The 23,051-nt window shown below is 33.6% G+C and overlaps 4 protein-coding genes, 1 long non-coding RNA gene and 2 other non-coding genes across 9 annotated transcripts; 3 read left to right on the forward strand and 4 right to left on the reverse strand.

The window, feature by feature from the left end:
• The first annotated feature begins 1,124 nt into the window (after positions 1–1,124).
• LOC105435089 (glycine-rich cell wall structural protein) lies at positions 1,125–2,069 on the forward strand. The gene has a single exon (XM_011654464.2). The coding sequence runs from the start codon at positions 1,125–1,127 to the stop codon at positions 2,067–2,069; it is 945 nt and encodes a 314-aa protein (XP_011652766.2).
• Positions 2,070–2,274: 205 nt separating this feature from the next.
• LOC101215809 (probable pectinesterase 67) lies at positions 2,275–4,864 on the reverse strand. Its single transcript, XM_011652784.2, has 5 exons — positions 4,326–4,864; positions 4,042–4,204; positions 3,696–3,902; positions 2,793–3,040; positions 2,275–2,685 (listed from the first exon to the last, which is right to left on the reverse strand). Exons 1-5 carry the CDS (start codon positions 4,604–4,606, stop codon positions 2,532–2,534), a joined length of 1,053 nt encoding a protein of 350 aa, XP_011651086.1. The 5' UTR covers positions 4,607–4,864; the 3' UTR covers positions 2,275–2,531.
• Positions 4,865–9,239: 4,375 nt separating this feature from the next.
• LOC105434844 lies at positions 9,240–11,017 on the reverse strand. 3 transcript variants are annotated; one of them, XR_004215584.1, is made up of 3 exons: positions 10,879–11,017; positions 9,954–10,062; positions 9,240–9,402 (listed from the first exon to the last, which is right to left on the reverse strand). It is a non-coding gene; the product is annotated as an uncharacterized LOC105434844 (long non-coding RNA). The 3 variants fall into 3 exon arrangements; XR_004215583.1 differs by having other exon boundaries at positions 9,394–9,530; XR_968939.2 differs by lacking the exon at positions 10,879–11,017 and adding an exon at positions 10,159–10,304 and having other exon boundaries at positions 9,394–9,530.
• LOC101216051 (GDSL esterase/lipase At4g16230) lies at positions 9,445–11,272 on the forward strand. The gene is made up of 5 exons (XM_004134459.3): positions 9,445–9,859; positions 9,957–10,087; positions 10,228–10,473; positions 10,570–10,825; positions 10,921–11,272. The coding sequence occupies exons 1-5, from the start codon at positions 9,613–9,615 to the stop codon at positions 11,145–11,147; spliced, it is 1,107 nt and encodes a 368-aa protein (XP_004134507.1). The 5' UTR covers positions 9,445–9,612; the 3' UTR covers positions 11,148–11,272.
• Positions 11,273–12,073: 801 nt separating this feature from the next.
• On the forward strand, positions 12,074–19,841 carry LOC101212442. The gene is made up of 16 exons (XM_004134199.3): positions 12,074–12,541; positions 13,099–13,293; positions 13,704–13,778; positions 13,894–14,058; positions 14,361–14,524; positions 15,242–15,460; positions 15,619–15,745; positions 15,931–16,119; positions 16,317–16,403; positions 16,501–16,655; positions 17,056–17,175; positions 18,229–18,454; positions 18,810–18,869; positions 18,946–19,119; positions 19,205–19,314; positions 19,402–19,841. The coding sequence occupies exons 1-16, from the start codon at positions 12,341–12,343 to the stop codon at positions 19,565–19,567; spliced, it is 2,433 nt and encodes an 810-aa protein (XP_004134247.1). The 5' UTR covers positions 12,074–12,340; the 3' UTR covers positions 19,568–19,841.
• A 2,465-nt stretch (positions 19,842–22,306) lies between these two features.
• Positions 22,307–22,395, reverse strand: LOC116402982. Its single transcript, XR_004215714.1, has one exon. It is a non-coding gene; the product is annotated as a small nucleolar RNA snoR118 (small nucleolar RNA).
• Positions 22,396–22,473: 78 nt separating this feature from the next.
• Positions 22,474–22,547, reverse strand: LOC116403017. Its single transcript, XR_004215746.1, has one exon. It is a non-coding gene; the product is annotated as a small nucleolar RNA R66 (small nucleolar RNA).
• Positions 22,548–23,051: the final 504 nt, after the last annotated feature.

Consider the following 23,051-nt stretch of genomic DNA (forward strand, 5'->3'; position numbering starts at 1 on the left):
TGGATTTCCTAAATTTGAACATGGAATTTTGCAGGGATTACATAGAAATTAAATGGACCGATACATCTCCAAATCAATTTGAAATTGGGTAATTATAATATATTACTATTTGAGGAATAATAATTACGGATATAGCAACATTTAAAAAAAAATCTAAATATAGCAAAACTATCGCTGATAGACTCGTATGATCTATGAGTGATAGACCAATTTTTACACCATGATCTATCAGTGATAGACTATATCTTTGATAGAATTTGACAAATTTTTGCTATATTTACAATTTTATTAAAATGTTACTATATACTTAATTATTTTGAATTTAATTGTTAAATTTGCAAATATCCCATTTGAAATTTGAAAAGAATTAAAAACCAATTTAAAGGGTGAATGATAGGACTAAAAGAAATAAAAATTGAAATAGTAGTTCTAAATTAAAAGTAGTCCTACAAACTTATTCAAGACCAACTTAAACGAAGGGTAACTGATCAAACCAACGTAAAGATTGGAAAAACTTGATGAAAAGTGTCTGACATTGAACATAGATAGACAAGACACTAATTAACATTTTAAAAGTTGAACTCCGTAATTTAACAAAGAAGATAAAAAGATTTTTTAGTTGTTCATCTATAAATGAAAAGTGTGGTTCTCCAATTGCCAATTCAACCATCTATTTTCACGTAATTACCATCAATCTAACTCGTACCATAAGAACAATTCTAAAGACGATTGATTGATCGGTAGTACTTAGAAATATTTCATATCAGGCAATAAAAAGTGGGGCCAGTAATGGAAGACTTAACAATTGGAAGGCAAATATTAGAGGGAAATGAGTGGATGTGTGCTGTAAAATCAGTTAGCAGCTGGGGGGGGTGGGGATGGGGCCAAGCAAAATTAAGTAACACATCAGCACCTAAGTTTGAAAATTTAGGGATGTTCATTTAAGTTTAAAGAGTGTTCCAACTAACTAAAAAACAGTCAAAGACGAGGGACTCAACTGTATTGCATTAATGTTGTCCCCTTGCAGTTTCCACTATAAATTTGTACAAAGAAAATCTCAATGTGCATTATTGTGTACTCCAAAACCTCAGGGTTATTACTCTTTTCTGAGTTAGGATAAGAGTATGGCCAAACTTACATTTAGGAATGGAGCATTGGCTCTTGTTGTGGCATTGTTGGTTGTGGGATTGGCTGAAAGCCGAAAGTTGGAGAAGGAGACTCTTGGTGGAGGTTTAGGAGGCGGAGGTGGTTTAGGAGGTGGTGGTGGATTAGGTGGCGGAGGTGGTTTTGGAGGTGGTGGTGGATTAGGGGGCGGAGGTGGTTTAGGAGGCGGTGGTGGATTAGGGGGTGGAGGTGGTTTAGGAGGCGGTGGTGGATTAGGGGGCGGAGGTGGTTTAGGAGGCGGTGGTGGATTAGGGGGCGGAGGTGGTTTAGGAGGTGGAGGTGGATTAGGAGGCGGAGCTGGCGGAGGTTTTGGAGGTGGAGCTGGTGGTGGTGGTGGAGCCGGAGGTGGAGTTGGTGGAGGATCAGGAGGTGGATTTGGAGGTGGCAAGGGAGGTGGATTTGGAGGCGGAGCTGGTGGAGGAGTAGGAGGTGGAGCTGGTGGAGGATCAGGAGGTGGATTTGGAGGTGGCAAGGGAGGTGGATTTGGAGGCGGAGTTGGTGGAGGAGTAGGAGGTGGAGCTGGTGGTGGTGGTGGAGCTGGTGGAGGATCAGGAGGTGGATTTGGAGGTGGCAAGGGAGGTGGATTTGGAGGCGGAGCTGGTGGAGGAGTAGGAGGTGGAGCTGGTGGTGGTGGTGGAGCTGGTGGAGGATCAGGAGGTGGATTTGGAGGTGGCAAGGGAGGTGGATTTGGAGGAGGAGTAGGAGGTGGTGGTGGAGCAGGAGGTGGATTTGGAGGAGGAGTTGGAGGTGGTGGTGGAGCAGGAGGTGGCCATGGAGGCGGAGCAGGAGGCGGTTTCGGAGGAGGCAAAGGAGGTGGATTCGGAGGCGGAGTTGGAGTTGGTGGTGGTGGTGGTTTTGGAGGTGGAGCAGGTGGAGGAGGAGGCTTTGGTGGTGGCAGAGTCTAAAATCAGAGATTACATAATATATTTCATACGATATGATCAAAGGGAGTAGTAAATAGTACACTCCTAAATTATAAATTACAAAACTAATGCATGTGACCAACAGAGAAAATGCTCATGCAAAGACTACAAGTTTTTATGACGGCCATATGATTATTATTATTATCACTACTATTTGTACTTCAATTCTACATAATAAGAGAGAAAATTGAAAGGAAATTCTTCAGTATTTCATCTCATTGATATATCGAATATACTTTTAATTAAGAATATCTTTACAAATGCAGTTTGCATGAAGATATTGTCACAGACAAAAAATAGCAAAAAGCAAAAAGCAAAAAGCAAAACCAATATAATTAAACCAAAAAGGACTGTAGAGTAATGGAAATTCAAAAGGGAAGGAGGACTAGCATGAAGGAGTGTGTGTGTAGTATTAGCTTAGCTTTTTAGTAGTTGTTGTTTCTTTTATAGCCAGGCAGGAAGCCAATCAGTGCCATCGATAAAAGTAACTTCCATGAATGGGGTAGCTTCCTCTTTAGTTAACTGTTTAGCCCATGGCGCACGATTTCCTGATTCTGATCCTGGTCCATAACAATCATATTCTCCATGGTATAGATTCCTGTAATATATAACAAAATGAGGATTTCTTAAGTTCTACACTACTAACTCCATCCAACGTACCTCAACTAGTTGAGATAAAAGTATATTTAGGTGCATTTCACTTACTCAGTGCTGCCAACATGGCTCCAATTGGTCCAACCAGCAGGAACAACAGAGATTGAGAAGTAAGTTTTAGCAAAAATGACTCTGGAAAATGCACCTTTTGCTCTACCCAAATACGTACCGCCAACTCCGTAAACCTTTCCTTTTATGAAAACAAATCCACTGTTCTCATTTGCACTCTTTCTGTTCTGAGCTGTGATTGAACCACGGATCGTCAATCTCTTGTCATCAATCACAAACATCTCACAATTCTGCGTCCATACAGTAACACACCCAATTATAATAATGACAACATATGGCTTTTAATGCTTGTCTTTTTCATGGAATATATCTATGAAAAAATTTAATATTTTCAATTATATATACAATCAAATTACCTGTTATAACATGTGCTCCGTCCTCCATTTTTTTTGACCTCTTCTTAACCCACTAGATCTTTCTTTATTTCTTTCTTTCTCTTTTGTTAATTTCTTTTCCATTCAATGTAATATATCTAAAGTAAATAGATCTCTTTTATTCTTTTCCAAATGTCTACCTTCTTGCATTCATGTTTCGTTACTAACCTTTTTAACCAAAGTAAAATGTATAATTGAACCTATTAACTTTGGATAGCAAATAAATGGAAGTTTAATTCATAAAATAACAAATCAATCAATAGACAATCAACACTATCATATAATTTTGTTTTCTCATCATTTCCTGTTTAATGTACCACTACTTTTACAAATTTGGCTTAGAATTTTCATCATAAATAGGTATGAAGATTAAGAAACTAATAAAAGTAGCATTTATATGTGGATAATTTTCTGATACTAAGAAAGCAAATCAATGGAATTTATATTTAAAATCTTAATTTCAAAAATAAAAAACTATATAGTCGAGAAGGGGGAGGAAAAGAGTTTTTACATGGAATACGGATTTGCCTCGGCCAAAGATGAAATCAATGGAGCCTTGAATGTAGCATTTGTCATAGTAATGTCTGCCTTTATAATCGAACAGAGTATTGTGAGTGCTATAGAATCCACAGTGGTAAAATGCAATTTTATCTGCCGCAACGAATGCCGCTACCGATTGATTTTGCGATGTGTAAGCCACACCAGTCGGAGCCTCATTCTGTAATAGCAAAATTTTCCAAAAGAAATAGAAACCAATGCATTAATAGAATACATTTTGAAGCTAATTCAAGCAACAGAAAGAGAGAGAGAGAGAGAGAGAGAGAGAATCACTGTAAAAAACCGAGAACTATTCGGACCTTGAAGCTAACTCCAAAGGCAATGAAATTGTGAGCTTCGACTTTAAAAGTAGCAGATTCAACGTTATCACTAGAGCTCTGTGACCAAACGATTGACGTCCTTCCTTTTCCATTCCCTCTCAAGAAGATGTACGGCTTACTCGACGGAATATGAACCTTCTCTCTACAGAGCCAAATTAAAAATAAGGACGCACTCGTTTTCGTAAATTCAGACCACAAAAATGAACCATTTCATCAAATCAACATCCTAAAATAAAGCTGCAAAAGAAAACCATAGAAATCACCTGTAAATTCCTTTCCTAACATGGATGATCATCCACTGCGAATTCCCTTCCGGAACAGAATCGACTGCAGCTTGAATGGACTTGAATTCGCCATTTCCATTGATATCGACCTTAATGGTTCGATTTGTACCAATCTTCTTCGTCAACAACGGCGAATCAATCACATTTTGTGCAGTAAAGGCATAAGAACCGATCGGAGATGAAATTAAGAAAGTAAAAGCGATCGCAAATGCGATGTAAATCGGTTTGATGAATAGGGAATTCGAGGATGAATCAGCCATGAATTTAGAGACGGAAGGGATGGATTATTGGTGACTGAAACGAAACGAACTTGAATTTGGAAGGAGAGATTAATGGGATTTAAGGGAAGCGAAAATTAGTTGAAATTTTCTTTTCTGAGAATGAATTTGATCGAAAATAGAATTTGTGGGGAAAAGGTTCGTTTTGAGAAAGGGAAGGTTAGAGAAAGAAAGCGGGAAATTGTTGGTCGTTATTATTCTCTCATTTGGAGGGCTCAAACCCAATTGTTATATATATATATTAGTTTACGTCTCGTTCAACTAATTTTAATTTTTACATTTTTGATTATCAAACTTTAATTTTTATACTTTCAATTAATCTTCAATTTAATTTCCACACTACTTTATTATTTACTTTTTTAAAAAAAACATTGTCATCTATAACATTTCTACCATAATTTTTTAAATTATATTTACATGTATTGCAATACCTTGTCTGAAATTTATTCTTTTTTATTTAATTAATTTTGATAGATTAAATTTTAGGTTAGTAAAAATATGATGATTCAAATTCGATAAATGAGAGTATATAAACTAAAATTGAACAAACTTCAAAGTATGAGAATCAAAGTGATATTTTAACATACTCTTCCTCCATCTTTTCTTCTCACCTTATTACTTATTGAAATGTTGTTTTAGTCTTGTCATTTAAACGTATAATTTAATCCATGTACTTTCAATCAATCTTAATTATTAGTATGTTACATGAAAATTAGGATTTTTTTTTAAAATAATGTGTTTTGTAAAAGTATTTACAAAAATAGGGTAGTTGGGAAAGTATTTTCAAAAATAGGTTACTGAAGTCGTGTACGGGGTACACGACTTCCACAAATCAAAATGGTGTCGTGGACCGGGCTTACGATATCCGAGTGGAGTCGTGGACCCGGCCCACGTTTTCTGACTGGAGTCGTGTACTCGGTACACGACTCCCGTACAGCTGGCACATTTTGCCGCGTGTGGTGGAAGTCGTGTACCCCGTACACGACTTCCGTACAACGAGTCAACAGTCCAGTCAACCGTAGGGTTCACGGGTGGACGTAGGGTTCAGAGGGTGTGGACACGTGTCGCGCATGCAGGAAGTCGTGTACGGGGTACACGACTTCGCCTATTTTAAAAACCCTAGGAATCCCTTCATTCTGCCTTCATTCCAAATCTTTTTTCCTTCCTCTCTTAATTTTTCCTCTTCCTCTTTTTCGTTCTTCCTTCATCTTTCCTTTCCTCTTCCTTCATTTTTCCTTTCCTCTTCCTTCAAGTTGTATAAATAAAAAGTTGAACTTTTTTAAATTAATTATAAATTAGAAGTTGCTAATACATGATTTAGATGTAGGAATATTCTTAATAATATCAATATATAATATATATTTTTTAAAAGTAGAGAACCAAGTATTAAAAAAACCGTTCAAAATTCTTATAAGATATCACTAATGATATGTTTACCTTTGGTTTATTTTTTTAATTTGTTCATAATAAACATAAATTACAAAAAATTTGGCCATTTAAACAAAAACTAAAATTTTCACATATTTAAAGTTGAACATTTAAACAAAAACATAAATTTCCAACTACCCTAATTTTGAAAATACTTTTTAAAAACACATTATTTTAAAAAAAAAATCCGTCTTTCACAAATGTTTTTACCCTAAAAGTAGTTAATCTTTTAAAATATAATAATTTTAAAAACAATTATTTAGGAAGTCGTGTACCCCGTACACGATTTCCGTCCACGTGGGTCAAACTCGTGCCTACGTGGAGCGAAGTGGTCAAATGTGCTGACATGTGCATTTAGGAAGTCGTGTACGGGGTACACGACTTCGTTCAATTTCATTTGGAAGTCGTGTACGGGGTACACGACTTCCTTCAATTTCAAAAAAACACCTATTTTTGAAAATAGTTTGAGAAACAACCTTATTCTTATAATTTCTTTCCCAACAACCCTATTTTTCAAAATATTTTCACAAAACACATTATTTTTTAAAAAAATCCTGAAAATTAGTATACATCATTTAATTAATTAAAATATTAATTTCATTTGACTGTATAATTAAATAATAATAATTTGGTAAAACTATATTTAAGATTTATTAATTTATTAAAAGTATAAAAATTGAACTTACAATATGTTTAGAATATGTTTAGGAGTGGTTCTAATTAAAATAATTTTAAACATGTTTTAAATTATTCAAAAATCAATTTTCACGTTTTAAAATTAAGTATTAAAAATTAAATTAATTTTAAATAATTAAAGACATATTTTAGTGTGATTTTGAAGTGAAAGAGATAGATTTAACGTTTCTTTACAAGTAAAATAGGTTTCAAGAAATCAATGGACAAGTCAAAATAATTGTTTATAACTGTTGCATAAAGGGTATGTATGGAATCACATGTATAATCCTTTGTAATTGTTGCATGAGTGAAGCACTTTTCATGAAATCATAAGCAAAGCAGAGGATTCATATAACATGAATTTTAATTTTATGTTTTAAGGAAGCACTTTTAGTTTAGTTTATACCAATTAACTAAGTACATGTAAACCGAAGAAAAGATATGTTTTTCAAAAAATTATTTTTTATTTAAACACTTTTGAGAATAATTATCGTTTAAAATACACTTTAAAAAAACTATCTGAGCAACAAAATATATAAGAGAAATATTGGAAAGGCAAGAATCACACTATAATTCTTTTACATAAGTTTTGTAGAATTTTGGAAAGAAGAGTAGTATTATTTAGAAAAAATTTCAAAAATAGCACATTTTACAAAATGTTTCAAATCTATAGCAAATTCTATCACTCATAGTCATTGATATACTATAGAGATAGAGAACTGTCGTGGATAGAATCCAAGATTTTGCTACAGCATGTAAATATTTTAATTTATTTTGCTATTTTTAAAAATGCCCTTACTTTTTAAGTAATTTTGAGTTTTATTGAAATAACATGAAGTTTTTATTAAAGAAAAATTGTCAAAAATAGAATCTTTCACAAAATATTTATACTTCCTAGAGAGATCAAATGTAATAAATTTGATCTGTTAGTGATTTTATTCCAAACGAGAAAGTAACGGGCATGAAGAAAAGATTAAAGTGTTAGGCTTCCTTCTACTAGGTAGATGGCCACCATGGCCCATGACCTCTTAATTAGTTTTTGATATGTTTACCATTTGACCAACTTATAATGATCAAAGGATACATCTTTTAGAAATGAAGTTAGAAATAACTGATCGAGCCTCAACCTGATACATCTTTAAAGGGTCACGGACTATTTGCAAAAGAGTTAAGAAGGTCTAATAACTATTTGCAATGATAATAGGATCAATTCCTTATCTTTTTAATAATAATCAACAGAAAGTTGATTGTGTTTTTCAAACAGAAACGTAGCAAATTTCAAATAATAACTTATAGTTATATTGAATAAAGACAATAACTCAATCTTGTTTTACCCTATTTTTGTTGTAAATTCTATTTTGAATGACCCTAAAATAGCCATTAACCCTAATTTTAATTAAAAACAATAAATAATTGTTATCACAACTCTTAACTTCAAAATTAATAACATTCTACTAGTCTCATTTTGGTAGTTAATCTCCAATTTAAGAATACTCCTGTTTTAGCTTTAAACAAGATCAATAAATGAGTGTAAGGCCATTAAATTTGAAATATACATTCGCCATCAATCATTTCAGTATTCCAAATATATTATTGAAACAATTTTAAAAATAGTAAAATAAACTAAAATATTTATAAAACAATATTACTAGTAGAAACATATTTGTAGATATAAATATGATATAAAATTTTGTTAGATTGTGTCAATTTGTTTGACAATTTTTCTATCTTATTTAGTTTTTTTAAGAGAAAATATTGTTTGATGGAACCATTACCTAATCTGAGTGGCTCCAACGAATGCCACATTATTAGCACATTGATTTACATATTCATGTTATTCCCTTTTTGAAAAATAATGTTACTAAAAAATATTTGAAGAAATTCTTTTTTCAAATAATATCTTTATACTTTTAAAAGTATAAAATATACTCTTAAATTTTGAAAAAAAAATAAAATAGTACTAGAATATAAACAATCAGAATTTTAGTAACTAAAAGAAGAACGAGCAATATGCATACGTATATAGTTAGTAATCAAATAAATGTGTCACCAAATAGTCTTTTCAAGGCCAGGTTGTTTGTTTTTTACTTATGAAAATAAACAAATAAAAAAAATGAAAATGAAATTTACTCAATTGTATCAAAGAATTACTTTCACTATATCCAACGTTGGAACAATATCACTCCAATTTTTCATAAATGTTTCAAACCAACCATTAGGATAGAAATCTCATTTAAAATGTTGTTGGAAAAATTACGTGGAACATTGCAACATCGACTATTTCGTAATTTCATGATCCACTATTCCAGTTTCAAATAGATGTTTGCATGGATTAAGTTTGAAAGAACAATCTTGGTAACACATCGAATTTCTGTTACTCCAAGTGTAGTTTTGAAACATTTATGAAAATTCAACCGTAAAATTGTAACTTATTACTTCAAAAAGACGTTCTTTCTGGGGTGTAGTATCTAATTAAGCCTTCATTTTATGCACTATTGGTAGACCAGCACAATTCAAAAATATAAATGCTATTATGAGCGAAGTACGGAAGAATTCAGCAAAGAAAATATAAAGGCTATTAAGCTATGAACAGAGTACCGAATTCATCTCCATGTCCTTCACCAACAGGACGCTTTAACTTTGCTTCTGCTCTTTCTCAGCAAAAATCCTGCTTCCTGCCTCCATTGAAAGTTAAAAACTCATAAAAATAAGCAACCCCCCATTTTCTCAAGGTTGGTGATGGTGTAAACAGAGCATTTAATGGGTTTTCTCCTTAGACTTGCCTTTTCCTTCTAATCCTGAGCTGAACCATTCCACAGCCAGAAGAAAGTTAATAAGGAAGACTCAAGAAATAACTTGGTTTTCTTCTTTCTCTCTTTTTCGAGATGGATATGGTGTTTGTTAACAAAAACACTGTTTTGGGTATCCTATGTTTTACTCTATTTACCTTGTTTGGAACTTGTTTCTCTAGAGCTTTTACAGCTAATTTTGTGTTTGGGGATTCATTGGTAGAGGTTGGAAACAACAACTACATTCCATCACTCTCCCGGGCCAACTATGTCCCAAATGGTATCGATTTTGGAAGGCCAACTGGTCGGTTCACAAATGGGCGAACCATTGTTGACATAATAGGCAAGTTGTGATCAACATTATTGTATTGATAAGACGAACAAATGACAGGGAAAACAAAATTTTAATGTATATTCTGTTTCTGTTTTCATCTTACCAGGTCAGGAGCTTGGGTTCAAGACATTCACTCCCCCATACATGGCACCTTCCACGACTGGACGGGTGATTCTTCGAGGCATCAACTATGCTTCTGGTTCAGCTGGAATCTTAAACAACACAGGAAAAATCTTTGTAAGTTTTTAGAGCAATGAATGAAGCATGTTTTTGCATGGAAAGCCAATGAATGAAGTACATTTTCATACTTTCTTTTTCATTTGATGTGTTCTTGTTATTTGTGTAACTGAAGTACATTATATTTGTGTTGGAAAAAGATTGCTCGAATCAACATGGATGCACAAATTGATAACTTCGCAAATACCAGACAAGATATCATCACCATGATTGGCCTTCATTCTGCCATTGATTTGCTTAGAACCTCCATTTTCTCCATAACCATTGGTTCAAATGACTTCATTAATAACTACTTTACACCAGTCCTCTCTGATTCAGGACACCGGTTGATTCCTCCAGAGTTGTTTGTTGGCTCCATGATTTCGAGATACAGACTCCAACTTACAGTAACAACACTCTTTCTTTTTACTTCACTGACATCAACTCTTTTCCACTGCCTCATCTGGAAACAGTTCTGAAAAAAGCATTTGAATAATTTGCAGAGACTCTACAATCTAGGAGCTAGAAGGATTGTAGTGGTTAACGTCGGACCAATTGGATGCATTCCTTATCAGAGAGATTCAAATCCTTCGTTAGGAAACAACTGCGCAAATTCCCCTAACCTAATGGCTCAGTTATTCAACAGCCAATTAAGAGGTCTACTCACAGAGCTCGGATCACGATTTCAAGATGGGAATTTCCTTTACGCAGATGCATTTCACATCGTTCAAGATATTGTTCAGAATCACGCATCATACGGTAAGAAAAGAACGTGGAATTGAACATTTTCATAGAGGAACTTTGTTGAATACCTGGTTTTCACATTGAAAACTTCGTTCGCTGCATTTGAATAGGGTTTGAGAATGCTGACTCGGCGTGCTGCCATATCGCCGGTCGCTACGGTGGTCTTTTTCCCTGTGGACCGCCATCGAGCGTGTGTGTGGACAGGTCGAAGTACGTGTTTTGGGATTCATTTCATCCTTCTGAAGCTGCGAACTCCATCATCGCCGGGCGGCTCTTGAACGGCGACGCCGTTGATATTTGGCCTATCAATATTAGAGAACTTGAACGTCTTAATTAATTAATTGAAATAATCACTACTACTTTTATTTAACTTTTGCCCAATCCTACCAAAAATTGGTGCAGTCGTACTCAAATTTGATTGATAGAAGCTGAAGCCCCATGGAATGTTTTCTTTATTGCCTTTGTTACATTGTCACCAAGTCTACCTTCACCTCTTATAGCTTTTACCTTACTTTTGAAGGTTAAGTAAAAATATTCATAAAATAATTACAACTATAACATAACCATACAACAATTCGTTAGAACACAATCTACTAAGTTTGTATTTTTTATTATAAATTTGAAAGTATCACGTATCAATACATAACACGAATAAACAATATCAAACGTAATGAAATGAGATCCATTTTTTATCTTACAATTGATCAATTTGTAAATTTTGTTTTTATAATGGAAAGAAAGTAAACTTTAACACACATTATCTATAATTGAAATTATTCTCAAACAATTGATATGTTTATTAATTATTTCTTAAATATAAATTATTTAAGAAAATTTTATTAAAACATTTGTGAAATTTTATAAATCAATAAAACTAATTTTTAACTTTTAAAACTATATCGGTTAAATACTAGCTTTTTATTTTCTAAAATATTTTGTATATTAAAAATCACGTCTATCACATTTCACATCTACCAAGACCTTGGGTAAATATTTACAAAACCTAACTCTTTTAATCAATTTGTTGAATAGTTATTTTAAATATAAAAAAATAAATCAAAATATTTATAATTATAGCAAAATATTATTATCTATATTTTTATATATTCATGAATAAAATAATATGATATCCATTTTTAGAATTAGCTTATCTCATTAATTTGGTTCAGTATCTACACGGTCGATCTGGTTCAGCGTTCGACCGGTCTGATTAAAAACCAACCATCTTTGGGGAATAAGAAAATGAGAAAGAAAATGTAAGAAAATATGGAAGAATTTCATTTTCCCGTCGTTTGCACAGTTCATCTCGCGGCACGAAAATTTATAGCGACTTGAATACTAGCAGACACTTCCAATTCTTTCGCTGTATCTGCTGCTGATCGATTATCTTTCCTTCAATTTCATCGATTGATCCTCAATTACTTGATTCTTTCTCATACATGTAGAATTTATCCTATTCTCAATCGCAAATCGAGCAGACGACGAAGAAGGAGAGGGAGGCTTAAGAAAGTGCAGCCAGTTCCCAGTTCCATGGCTGCAGAATCGAAGTCAAGCTTCTTATTATTATGCGTATGTGTTTTGGTTTTCGTTTTGCTTGTAGTTCCATTGGATTCGGCACCTCAAGCTTTCAGGAGAGATCCAGGACATCCTCATTGGCATCACGGAGCCTTCCATACCGTCCGAGATAGTGTCCGAAACGATGTTCGTCGGATGCTTCATTCACGAGCTGAGGTAGTTCTTTTTCTGTATTTTCTTCCATATCATGTGGTTCCATCCTTGATTATGTGATCGTTTGCTCGTGTAAAATGCAGCGGCTCCAATTAGTATATTGTTTTCGCGCCTGTTAAACCTCTTTCTTGGGATTTAGACGATGCTAAAAAAATTAGGAAGAATGGATAGTTTTAGATTTGCGTTTGTTACGTGCTCTTTTTTTCCCTCAATGTTTTTTATTGATGGTATAATTTGCTGTCTTTCAAATTCGAGCTGGAGTTGTTATAATCTTGGCTATCTCGGAGGAATGCCGTTCCTGGAATTAATTAAACTATGGACTGACATTTATAATTTGGTACTTCGTAGCATTGTATTTTGCTTTTTCTTTCTTTGAACTTGTAACTTTAGTGCTTTGCTACTTTGTAACTTGTGAACTATGAATGATCACGATACGTGTTACACTTTTACAGAAACGAATTATAACAATTATATCATGTTTTGGTTAATGATTGAAAATGTCATTTACATGGTCCTCTACAGTCTATACGCATGCAAAATCTAACAAAAGCATCGCACAGGTTCCCTTTCAGGTTCCACTTGAAGTGAACGTCGTCCTTATTGGTTTCAATAACGATGGAGCCTACCGGTACTCAGTAGATGCACACAAGCTAGAAGAGTTTCTGAGAGCCAGCTTCCCGTCTCACAGGCCATCCTGCCTTGAGACTGGAGAGCCCATTGATATAGAGCATCATCTTGTATATAATGCATTTTCTGTAAGTTCCACTTTGATTTTGTTGCGTAATGCATAATTCATGCCCTCAAAGAATTCGATTTAAAAGTTCTCTATTTCTGAGATTACATATTGAAGTTTTTCGCTCTTGTGTACTTGAGTTCATGTTTTTGAACCGAATGTATCCTGAAATTTATATTTTTAATTTTTAATTTTTAATCTATTAAATAACAGTATGTTTCATAAGTTCTACTTCTACGATGGTGGTAACATAATAAACCCACTAGTAAGGCTACAAGATCATCAGAAACATAGAATTTTGATATCTGTAATGCATAAAATATTCTGCTTGCACTTGTATACTTCTTTTAAATGATTTCTTTTTTGGAATGAGTATTGCATTTTTTAACAAAAAGCTCCTTAGTCTGGCTACAATATTTTCAACTGCTACAGGTAGGTCAGGCTGAATTGATAGCTCTTGAGAAGGCATTGAAGGAGACCATGATTCCCGCTGGAAATGCAAGAGAGGTGGAACTTAAGCTTTATGCTGCCATTTGCTGATGTTCTTTGAAGTTTTTGGGGTAGTTTGTGCACACTGTTCTTTTTGTATATATTTAATTCTAAAAATTCTATACATGTCCAGACTGATTTTGGAAGAGAGGTACCTTTGTTCGAGGTTGAAGCAACAACAGTTGAACCGGTCTTTCAGAAGTTATATTCCTATATATTTGACATTGATAATGAGGGATACTCTGCTGAGAGGGATAGAGTTATGCCAATTGCCATCTTTATTGTCAACTTCGATAAGGTTTGGTAACTTTGTCTGCATCCAAATTTTGAATACAAAGTTTTGATGCTTCCTTCTATGATCACTAATGCATTCGTCTCACTTTTCCTTGCCAAAGTACTTATTCTTCTTTAAAGTCGACATTTATGATTTATTATTCTTTTCTCTGACAGATGGAGTGCTCTTTTCTTTCTTTCTTCTTTTTAATTTCTTTATCTTTTTGTGATAATCCTTCAATTTTTTATTTGTATTATCATGCGTTGTTGCTTTTATTTCATTTTCTGTTTCACCTCCTCTGCATTTTCACTCTACTTCTTTAACAGGTCAGAATGGACCCTAGAAATAAGGAGATCGATCTTGATAGTTTAATGTATGGTAAACTTGACCAGCTAAGTGATGAAAATATGAAAAAACAAGAAGGTGATTACATTTATCGCTATCGATATGAAGGAGGAGGAGCAACTCAAGTTTGGCTGGGCTCTGGCAGGTATCATTTTGTTATTTGGGTAATCTTGCTATTGCTAGATGTTTCTGTTGCAAGTTTTAGTGATCCAATATGAGTTTACTTATGTTTTTCCAGCTCTTAGGAACTAACATTCAATACAGTCAGAAGGTTAGTGGAAATTATGGTTGTTGTTGGCATCCATATCATTTCAGTAATTGATGTAACAGTAAAGCTAAATAAAGTGGAAATTTAATACCCAATTTCATGTCTCACTTGGTTGAATGTATATCATTAGACCATATTGTGATATTGCGATATCTGTCACTGGTATCATGTCACAATAAAGGTTAATCAAATGTGGTCGTTAGTTCAGTTTATCTTTGAGCCCAACTGGTGTAATTGTTTGTTTGTTTCTTTGATCGAATATGAGTTAATTCCGTTCTTTGTTTCGCAACATTGTAACTAAAGTTCTGGTATGTGATTTTGTTAGAAATAGTGGGCTTAGGTCATGTGAAAAGCCCAATTCCCAAGGATAGTTAAGATTTACTTTGCACTAATTTTTTATTATTTTAATAAGGCTCGTGTTGTCTATAAATACCTCCCCTTTGTATCTTTATTATCATAAGAAGTAATAAGAAATACCAATACCGTGGTTTTTCTCCCTATACTAGGATTTCCACGTAAATTTGTGTTTGTTCTACGTCTCTAATTTCAATAGATCTCATTATGTTCTAAGGTCCAACTTTCTTCATTATTCAGATATGTTGTGATTGACCTCTCAGCGGGCCCATGCACATATGGTAAAATTGAAACTGAAGAGGGAAGCGTCAGTACTAGAACTCTACCACGACTTAGGAATGTGCTATTTCCAAGAGGATTTGGTGCAGCTACTGACCATTTGACCCATGATAATTTTATGGGGGAACTTGCTGCCCTTATATCAACCACCATTGAACATGTCATAGCCCCGGATGTCAGGTTTTTGCATTTCATTTCATTCTATGTTGCTTTTTCTATGTTCGTATTGTTGGTTACATACTCCACAAGCTTAGACCCCAGAGAAGAACTGGCAAAATAGGAGTCACCTTGTGAACTTGATGGATTATGTCTTCTCACTGTTGCTTCCTTATGTTTAGGTTTGAAACTGTTGATATGACAACAAGATTGCTCATACCCATAATCGTCTTACAAAATCACAATCGATACAATATTATGGAGAAAGGCCAGAATTACAGTATAGATGTTGAAGCAATCGAAGCAGAGGTAAGACCCTTGCATTGAATATGGCATAGAGTTCCACAAAATATGATCTAGAAGTTTTATTTCTCTGAGTTGAATGGCTACATAATTCATTGAACTGTTATGGAATGTGAACATCCCGTACTTCTGGGTTTAGGTCTTGATATAGAACACAAACCTCTTCGTGTAAGTGTTTCACATTATTTCAGGTTAAGAAGATGATTCATGTTGGGCAAGAAGCAGTAATTATCGGTGGTTCACACTTATTACATCGGCACGAAAAGTTGGCCGTAGCTGTTTCAAAAGCAATGCGAAGCCATTCCCTACAGGAAACAAAGAATGATGGTCGTTTTCATGTTCATACCAAGGTGTATTTGGACGGTGCTATCCTTAGAGAAGTAAGTGCTGTCTTTTCTCAGTACAGAACTTGATCGTTTTGTTTGTGTGGTATATATATTGGTCCGGGAATCAAGCTACTGTATGGTTTGCATGGACTAGTTAAGTGGCTTCCATGTAACAGCATATGACCATTAGACATTTTTAGCAACCTCATTGATGCCATTCAGTGAATAATTGATTGCTTAATTTATTTCAGGAAATGGAAAGGTCCGCTGATGTGCTTGCTGCAGGTTTGCTTGAGGTGGCTGACCCATCTTTATCTGATAAATTTTTCCTTCGCCAGGTTAGCAATAGCATAAAGGTTTTTGGTTTAGCGTACTGGATCAAAATAGTTCACCAGTGAACTCAAGTTTAATGATCTATATTTTGGCATTTGCCAGCACTGGACGGATGAAACTGAAGTTTCAGATGATTCAGTACTGAAGCATAAGCCTCTTTGGGCTACATATCAATCAAAAGTTGGCAAGAAGGTGAAGAAAACTGAAAAAAAGCAGGGGGATTTGCACCGAACTTATGGAACTAGGGTGCTTCCAGTGTAAGGAACTCAAACTCAACTTATAAAAGAGGGGTTGGGAGGGAGTGGAGGATGTGTAAGGAATAAAATCACCTTTTTAGATAGCGGTATAATGTTTGATTTTTTCTTATATTTATCACGCCAAGTACAAATTTCTTCCTATAAAAAGGCACTCTTTTTGTTGGCATTTTTTTTCTAGGGTTTAAGATTTAGCCTAGTGTGTCAATTCTGATGCTTTTTATAGAAATAAGTAGAGAGGAGAAAACATACATTATTGGGTTTAAATTAGTGTTAGACTTGAAGCATCGTATTGGTGCAATTTTCTACTTTTTAGTCTGTGACGTGAATAATTTACAATTGTTATTTTGTCTTTTAATAGTCACTAAGATCCAAGTTAATGCCATCAGCTCCTTTTATTCAGTTTTGTCCTATCATTGGCTGATGTTGATTCAAAACTCACGATGGAGGATGAAAGCCTGGTTTATGCAAGCAAAGATGTTGTAATCGTACTTGAGCATCAAAATGAGAAGATTCCTCTTAGGTGAGTGGAAATTTACATGATTGAATGCAATTAAATTCATCATTGCTACATTAGTTTACAGAATAAAACAATTTATGCAAACCTTTCTATAAATTTTCTTGTGAATTCCTGTTTGAACTTCTGTTGTATTGAAAATTGAGGTGCAACGGCAAATGTTTCTCACTATGAAGGGTACGATTTGGGATAGATTAAGGGGCATTACCCTAGAATACGTAGATGGGTGTGTGAGAGCCCTAGTAAAGATATACTATAACCATAACAATATTCTTCTCATAATCCTATTATATCGTTAACTAGGGCTCTCACAGTGTGTTTTTCTTCTTCCTCTGATATGATGGATTAGATGAATGTGTACATTTTGGTCTCTTTACAACTCCTAGGTCTAAACTTCTTGTTTCTTAGACCACCTATACTACCGTTTGACTTTTTGTTTTTAGTTTGTGAGAATTAAGTTTATAAACATTACCTCCACTCACAAGTTTTTATGTTCTGTCATCATATACCCATGTTTTCAAAAACTAAATGAAGTTTTAAAAACTAATAAATAGTTTTAAACGCTTGTTTTGTTTTTAGAACTTACTTAGAATTCAGGTGTTTCTTCATGATTGGTGAGACCATAATGGAGAAATTGAGAGGGAAATAGCATAAATTTCAAGACAGAAAACTAAAATTTAAACTGTTATCAAATGAGGTCATGCTGCTTTCAATGTTTGCTGTGAAGGTTGGACTCTGTTTATTTCCCGTCTTTTTACACATCTACCTATTTTTTGTAGGATTCAGCCACTTTGTTTTTAATCATAGTAAGAGGGAAGAACTGATTTAGTTCTACTGTCTTTCTCATTTTTCTGATAAGTAACATGAATCGATTGTTCTCGGTATTTCATGTCAATTCTATCAACATTAGCCAAGTGCTTTATGGGTCCTCTACTACCTTCTATACGGGTGTAGTGTCAGCATGCATTCTGTGCAGTAGGGAATATGGTGACTTTTCTTTCCTTTTTGCGGCAGTTGACTCACTTTCATTATAGCTCTAAGTGTTTTTCTTTTCTGCAGTTATGTTTCTGAAACACATAGAAGCCATTTAGATCCATCGCAGGCACAACGTCATATATTGGCTGGGCTTGCTTCAGCTGTTGGTGGTTTGAGTGCACCTTATGAGAGGGCTTCTCATGTTCATGAGAGGGCAATTGTAAATTGGCTCTGGGCAGCTGGTTGTCATCCATTTGGCCCGTTCTCGAACACATCTCAAGTCAGTCAAATGCTTCAAGATGTTGCATTGGTGAGGATATTTTTTATGATTTTTGGCGAAACCTATCTTTTACTATTATTATCATTATTGGGATATCAAGAGTCTCCACTCGTTGGATCAAACTTATCCCTCTAATTTTTTAAGAGGCTTCACTCACCCTAAAGAACATCGAAAGTTAACAAGAATTTCTTGTTAAATTACTAAATTTTCTAATCTAGGGATTGAATTAATATATTTCCAAATTTCCGGGCCTTTACAGCCATGGCACCATGATTATATGTATGAGAGCACGTTGTTGTTTGACATTTCATTCTTCAACTCGTAGTATTATCAGTTTAGACTGCAGAAATATATTTTCACTTTTTTTTTCCTTTTTCCCCGACAGAGGAACATCATATATGCACGTGTAGACTCAGCTCTTCACCGAATCCGAGATACATCAGAGGTAATTCCATTCACATCTAATCTTTTAATCTTTGCTTAGTAAATTTAGTTTGATCATAATGTTTATTTGGTGTCAGACTGTCCAAACCTTTGCAACAGAACATCTAAAAACTCCACTTGGTGAACCAGTGAAAGGCAAGAAGAACAAGACAACTACCGAGTTGTGGTTGGAGAAGTTCTATAAAAAAACCACCAACTTACCTGAACCTTTCCCCCACGAATTGGTCGAGCGACTCGAGAAATACTTGGATGTAAGTCATTCAACATATCGACACTACTGTCAGTACTAAACGTCTACAAATTGTAAGTAACTGATTTCTGTACCACCGAAAACAGAACCTTGAGGAACAGCTCGTAGATCTCTCATCACTATTGTATGACCATCGTTTACAAGATGCACATTTGAATAGTTCAGAAATTTTCCAAAGCTCCATTTTCACCCAGCAGTAAGTTAACACATCTTAGTTTTTCTTAATTGAATAAATCTGTGGCATTTATGAGTAAATCATTCATATCGTATCAATCGATCTTAGGTACGTGGATTTCGTATTGAGTGAAGAGAGGGAGAAGATGAGATGCTGCAGCATTGAGTACAAATATCCAGTGCAATCTTCTCAAAATTACATCTATGGAGGAATTCTTCTAGCTGGGTTTGTTGTTTACTTTCTTGTTATCTTCTTCTCATCACCAGTGCGCTAACAATAGGAAACATAGAAGTAATTATATTTCATTATGTTAACACTAAAAACAAAAAATACATTTTGGTTTCTCATGCCAATAGGAATTTAGAAAATTTTGATCATATTGGCACTTTAACTTTGGTAGTACAATTAGAGAGCACATTTTCACTTCACACAATCAAATCAGAAAGATTTCTTTTTTCTTCTCTTTTTTTGAGTTTAACAGGCTGGACAGTTAACTTTATTCTGGACTTGTTCTTATTTGTGAATTATTAATATCGTCTGTTCTGGGATATGTTTGAATTGACTATTTCTTTAAGCACACTTATAAATTAATCTAAACGCATAACCGAAGAAGGAAAGCAATGGAGAAACAAAAACTAAACTTTTTTTATTTATTTAAAATTAGAGTTAAGCATGATAGATCGAAAAATTGAGTCGACCAAACCAAACGACTTTGGTTCAGTCGTTGTCGGTTTGGAAAACTTCCGGATTAGAAATTTTCAAAAATAGTTTAAAGAGTTAAACAGATAGTTACTCTTACTCCTCAACAATCGAAGTGGACTTGAACATCTGCTACACTGACCATAATTTGTTCAATGGCAGTTTGGTCGAAAAACTAGCTTTGTTGGACTCGTGATCACTCCTAAAAAAAAATAAGTCTGCGTGTCTAAATTTCTTGTTGTTGAGTTTTTACTACGTGTCTAAGAAAATAAGAACTTCTTGATGCTAAGTTTTTATTACGTGTCTACATTTTAGGCCATGCATATCTTACAATATATGGTTGAGGTGAGGAAGATACTTGTATGCCTACATATATTTTAGAAACAGGAGGAGAATTTCACTAGACAACAAAATTTTTTTAAAAAAAAAACTCGTAACATCTTTTTGCATATTGCAAAGTTGAAAAATATGACAGTAATTAAACGATAATTTATTTTTAAATTTGTTATTTTGAAAGATAAGTAACACGAGTTTTGTTATTTTATTTTATTTAGCTGTTTTTGTAAACTTTTCTATAAATAAAAAACGAATCGTGAGGCTCTATTTTAATTTTTTTATAAATATTTTTTTTTTATATAAACGTGTATTTGGAAAATTTTAAAGTTACAAACCCTAAGCTTTGAGTTTGTATTTATTGACTTCAAACCAGTAAATTAAAGAAACTGTCAAAAATAATTTGAATTTTGTCTCTTTTTTTGTTTTAGCAATTTTGATCAGTAGGGTAAACGATTTGCTTTTTTTTTTCTTTCTATTTTTGGAATAACTCTTTAAATTATGAATTTTTCATAAATGTGAAAATTTATATCCTTTATTATGTCTTCAAAGATTATTCATGCATTAACATTATTTCTTTGGTTTGATTAAAATAGATATTGAAGATACATGAGAATTGATGTGATGATGATTTAAAAGATAATTCTAATAATGGGTTCAAATTTATTATTCATTAAGTGTTAAATTGGTAACACTAATACAATTATTAGTTCAAGTAAACATACAATTTCCAAAGTTTGATATATTTCTTCTATGTAGTGGATAATCTTGCTGTTTTATTTATTATATCTAGTTTTTGTTTTTCAAAATTTTGGCTAAAAATTCAAACATTGAGATAAATACAATTTAGAAATTGTTAGAATACAAACAAAGTTTTGTTGGGTTTCATAATTTAAACTGTTGAGTTATAACCTTTATAATCAAATTATACAACATGAGCTTATCAAATTATCAAAGTCTCGCTTGTTACATTTTGCTTTTTAAGAATTAGAATTATAAACATCAATTTCACCTCTACGCTTGTTTGTTTTATTATCTACATTACAGGAATATATTTAAAAATAACTCGGAGTTCAAAAAACGTGTCATTATTAAATCTTTCATGAGTGTATGTATAAGGACGTTGACACAAGAAAAATGGACTATTTAAAACAACTCAATTTTAAAATGTACTTTTAATTGTTTCAATTTCATACTTTAATCCTAGTTTATTACTCAAGCTTAGCGTCTAATAATCCATTCCCACTTGTTTTAGTCACGTAATGATATGGCTTCTGCTTGTATAAATAAATGATGATTTGATTCAAAGAATTAGGAAAAACAGTAGTTTCCAAATTATGTACAAACCAATTTTGTAATTCTATAGACCAAACCTCACAATCACATATAAAAACATAATTAGAAAAACGTTTGATAAAATAATCTTAAAGTTAAGTTCCTTAACTATATTTGAAATCAGAAAAATTATACCTATTAATTGTATTTATTGGTTTAAAACTATTACTAACCTCATTTAATCCTATATTTCTATTTCTGTTTCTTTTTCTTTTGAAAGAAAAGTTCTTGGTCAAGCAATCCAACAGAAATTTTCTGTTAGATTATAATTTTGATCCTATATTTCTATTTCTGTTTCTTTTTCTTTTGAAAGAAAAGTTCTTGGTCAAGCAATCCAACAGAAAATTTCTGTTAGATTATAATTTTGACCTCCGATTTCAGTATCCATTCTTCGGACTGACCACCGATAAAGCTCAACTGTGAGATTTATTGTAGCAAATGCTATGAGATCAAACTGATTGAAGGTACAACAAGCTATCGAGAACTATAATCATTTAAATTAATGAATTGGAATGATATAAAACTCCTTTTCAATCTCAATTGCTTTTTCTTCATTTTGATGTAATATCAAAATAATTTGTAAAAATAATAGAAGGGAAGAATGAATCACATATAATCGGAGATATGAAGTTCAAACAGAAGATAGGGATCAGACATGGTTTTCTAGGCCGCATTATCCATCAAATTAAGCAGAAATTACATCTACTCAGAGCCCAGTGCATGTTCATCACTTCAATTAACATTAATCAAAAGCCAAAATTCCAAAATATTAAAAAAAAAAAACAAATCAAACAAAATACGTAATCGTAAGGACTCCTCAGAGATATGCTTGTGATTGTCATCAAAATTAGACTATCAGATCTCAAAGATTCCATGCCATCACAGGAGCCGCAAAGAAATGACACATTTCAAAAACGAAAACAAAAGATTGTTGAAGGAAAATACAAGAGGAGAAAAATCAAAACACAAAATCACAGACCTACACCATTAGGGAAAAAAAAAACCAGTTCCTAGTAATGAAAAACGAAGAACACAATAAAGCAAGAGATAAAAGAGGATAACGAATAGGAATCGAGATCGATAAGAGATTTAGCAGGCTTCAATTAACTACGCCTGATAATAAAAACGAAGGCGAAGTAACTCAACATTCCTGCAATAAATTTGTGCTTCCTCGATCCATAGGATACGAAATCGCCGCTAATTCATGACGGAATTAATGGCTATATCGTCGGAGGCAATGCAACGTAAGATCAAGAATGTAAAAAACAAAAAGGATGAACAGAAAAACCAAGGCAGATGAAGAAATTGGGAGGAGAGTGAAGACGGTGGGGGGATGTTGGAGCGCTGTTGGTATTTATAAGTGCGTTGGTAAAGGAATTAGGGTTTCAATT

The sequence above is a fragment of the Cucumis sativus genome, chromosome 3 (genome assembly GCF_000004075.3).
Source record: "Cucumis sativus cultivar 9930 chromosome 3, Cucumber_9930_V3, whole genome shotgun sequence".
In the NCBI taxonomy this organism is placed as follows: Eukaryota; Viridiplantae; Streptophyta; class Magnoliopsida; order Cucurbitales; family Cucurbitaceae; genus Cucumis; species Cucumis sativus.

What these genes read in the sequence shown, in the direction of transcription:
- LOC105435089 (XM_011654464.2), top strand. Translation starts at nt 1,125, where the DNA reads ATGGCCAAACTTACATTTAGGAATGGAGCATTGGCTCTTGTTGTGGCA.
- LOC101215809 (XM_011652784.2), bottom strand. Translation starts at nt 4,606, where the DNA reads ATGGCTGATTCATCCTCGAATTCCCTATTCATCAAACCGATTTACATC. An exon ending in CCTTTGGAGTTAGCTTCAAG is followed by an intron (nt 3,903 to 4,041) that starts GTCCGAATAGTT and finishes TTGCTATTACAG; the next exon opens with AATGAGGCTCCGACTGGTGT. An exon ending in AGCCATGTTGGCAGCACTGA is followed by an intron (nt 2,686 to 2,792) that starts GTAAGTGAAATG and finishes TATATATTACAG; the next exon opens with GAATCTATACCATGGAGAAT.
- LOC101216051 (XM_004134459.3), top strand. Translation starts at nt 9,613, where the DNA reads ATGGATATGGTGTTTGTTAACAAAAACACTGTTTTGGGTATCCTATGT. An exon ending in AACCATTGTTGACATAATAG is followed by an intron (nt 9,860 to 9,956) that starts GCAAGTTGTGAT and finishes TCATCTTACCAG; the next exon opens with GTCAGGAGCTTGGGTTCAAG. An exon ending in GATACAGACTCCAACTTACA is followed by an intron (nt 10,474 to 10,569) that starts GTAACAACACTC and finishes AATAATTTGCAG; the next exon opens with AGACTCTACAATCTAGGAGC.
- LOC101212442 (XM_004134199.3), top strand. Translation starts at nt 12,341, where the DNA reads ATGGCTGCAGAATCGAAGTCAAGCTTCTTATTATTATGCGTATGTGTT. An exon ending in TGCTTCATTCACGAGCTGAG is followed by an intron (nt 12,542 to 13,098) that starts GTAGTTCTTTTT and finishes AGCATCGCACAG; the next exon opens with GTTCCCTTTCAGGTTCCACT. An exon ending in GACTCGAGAAATACTTGGAT is followed by an intron (nt 19,120 to 19,204) that starts GTAAGTCATTCA and finishes CACCGAAAACAG; the next exon opens with AACCTTGAGGAACAGCTCGT.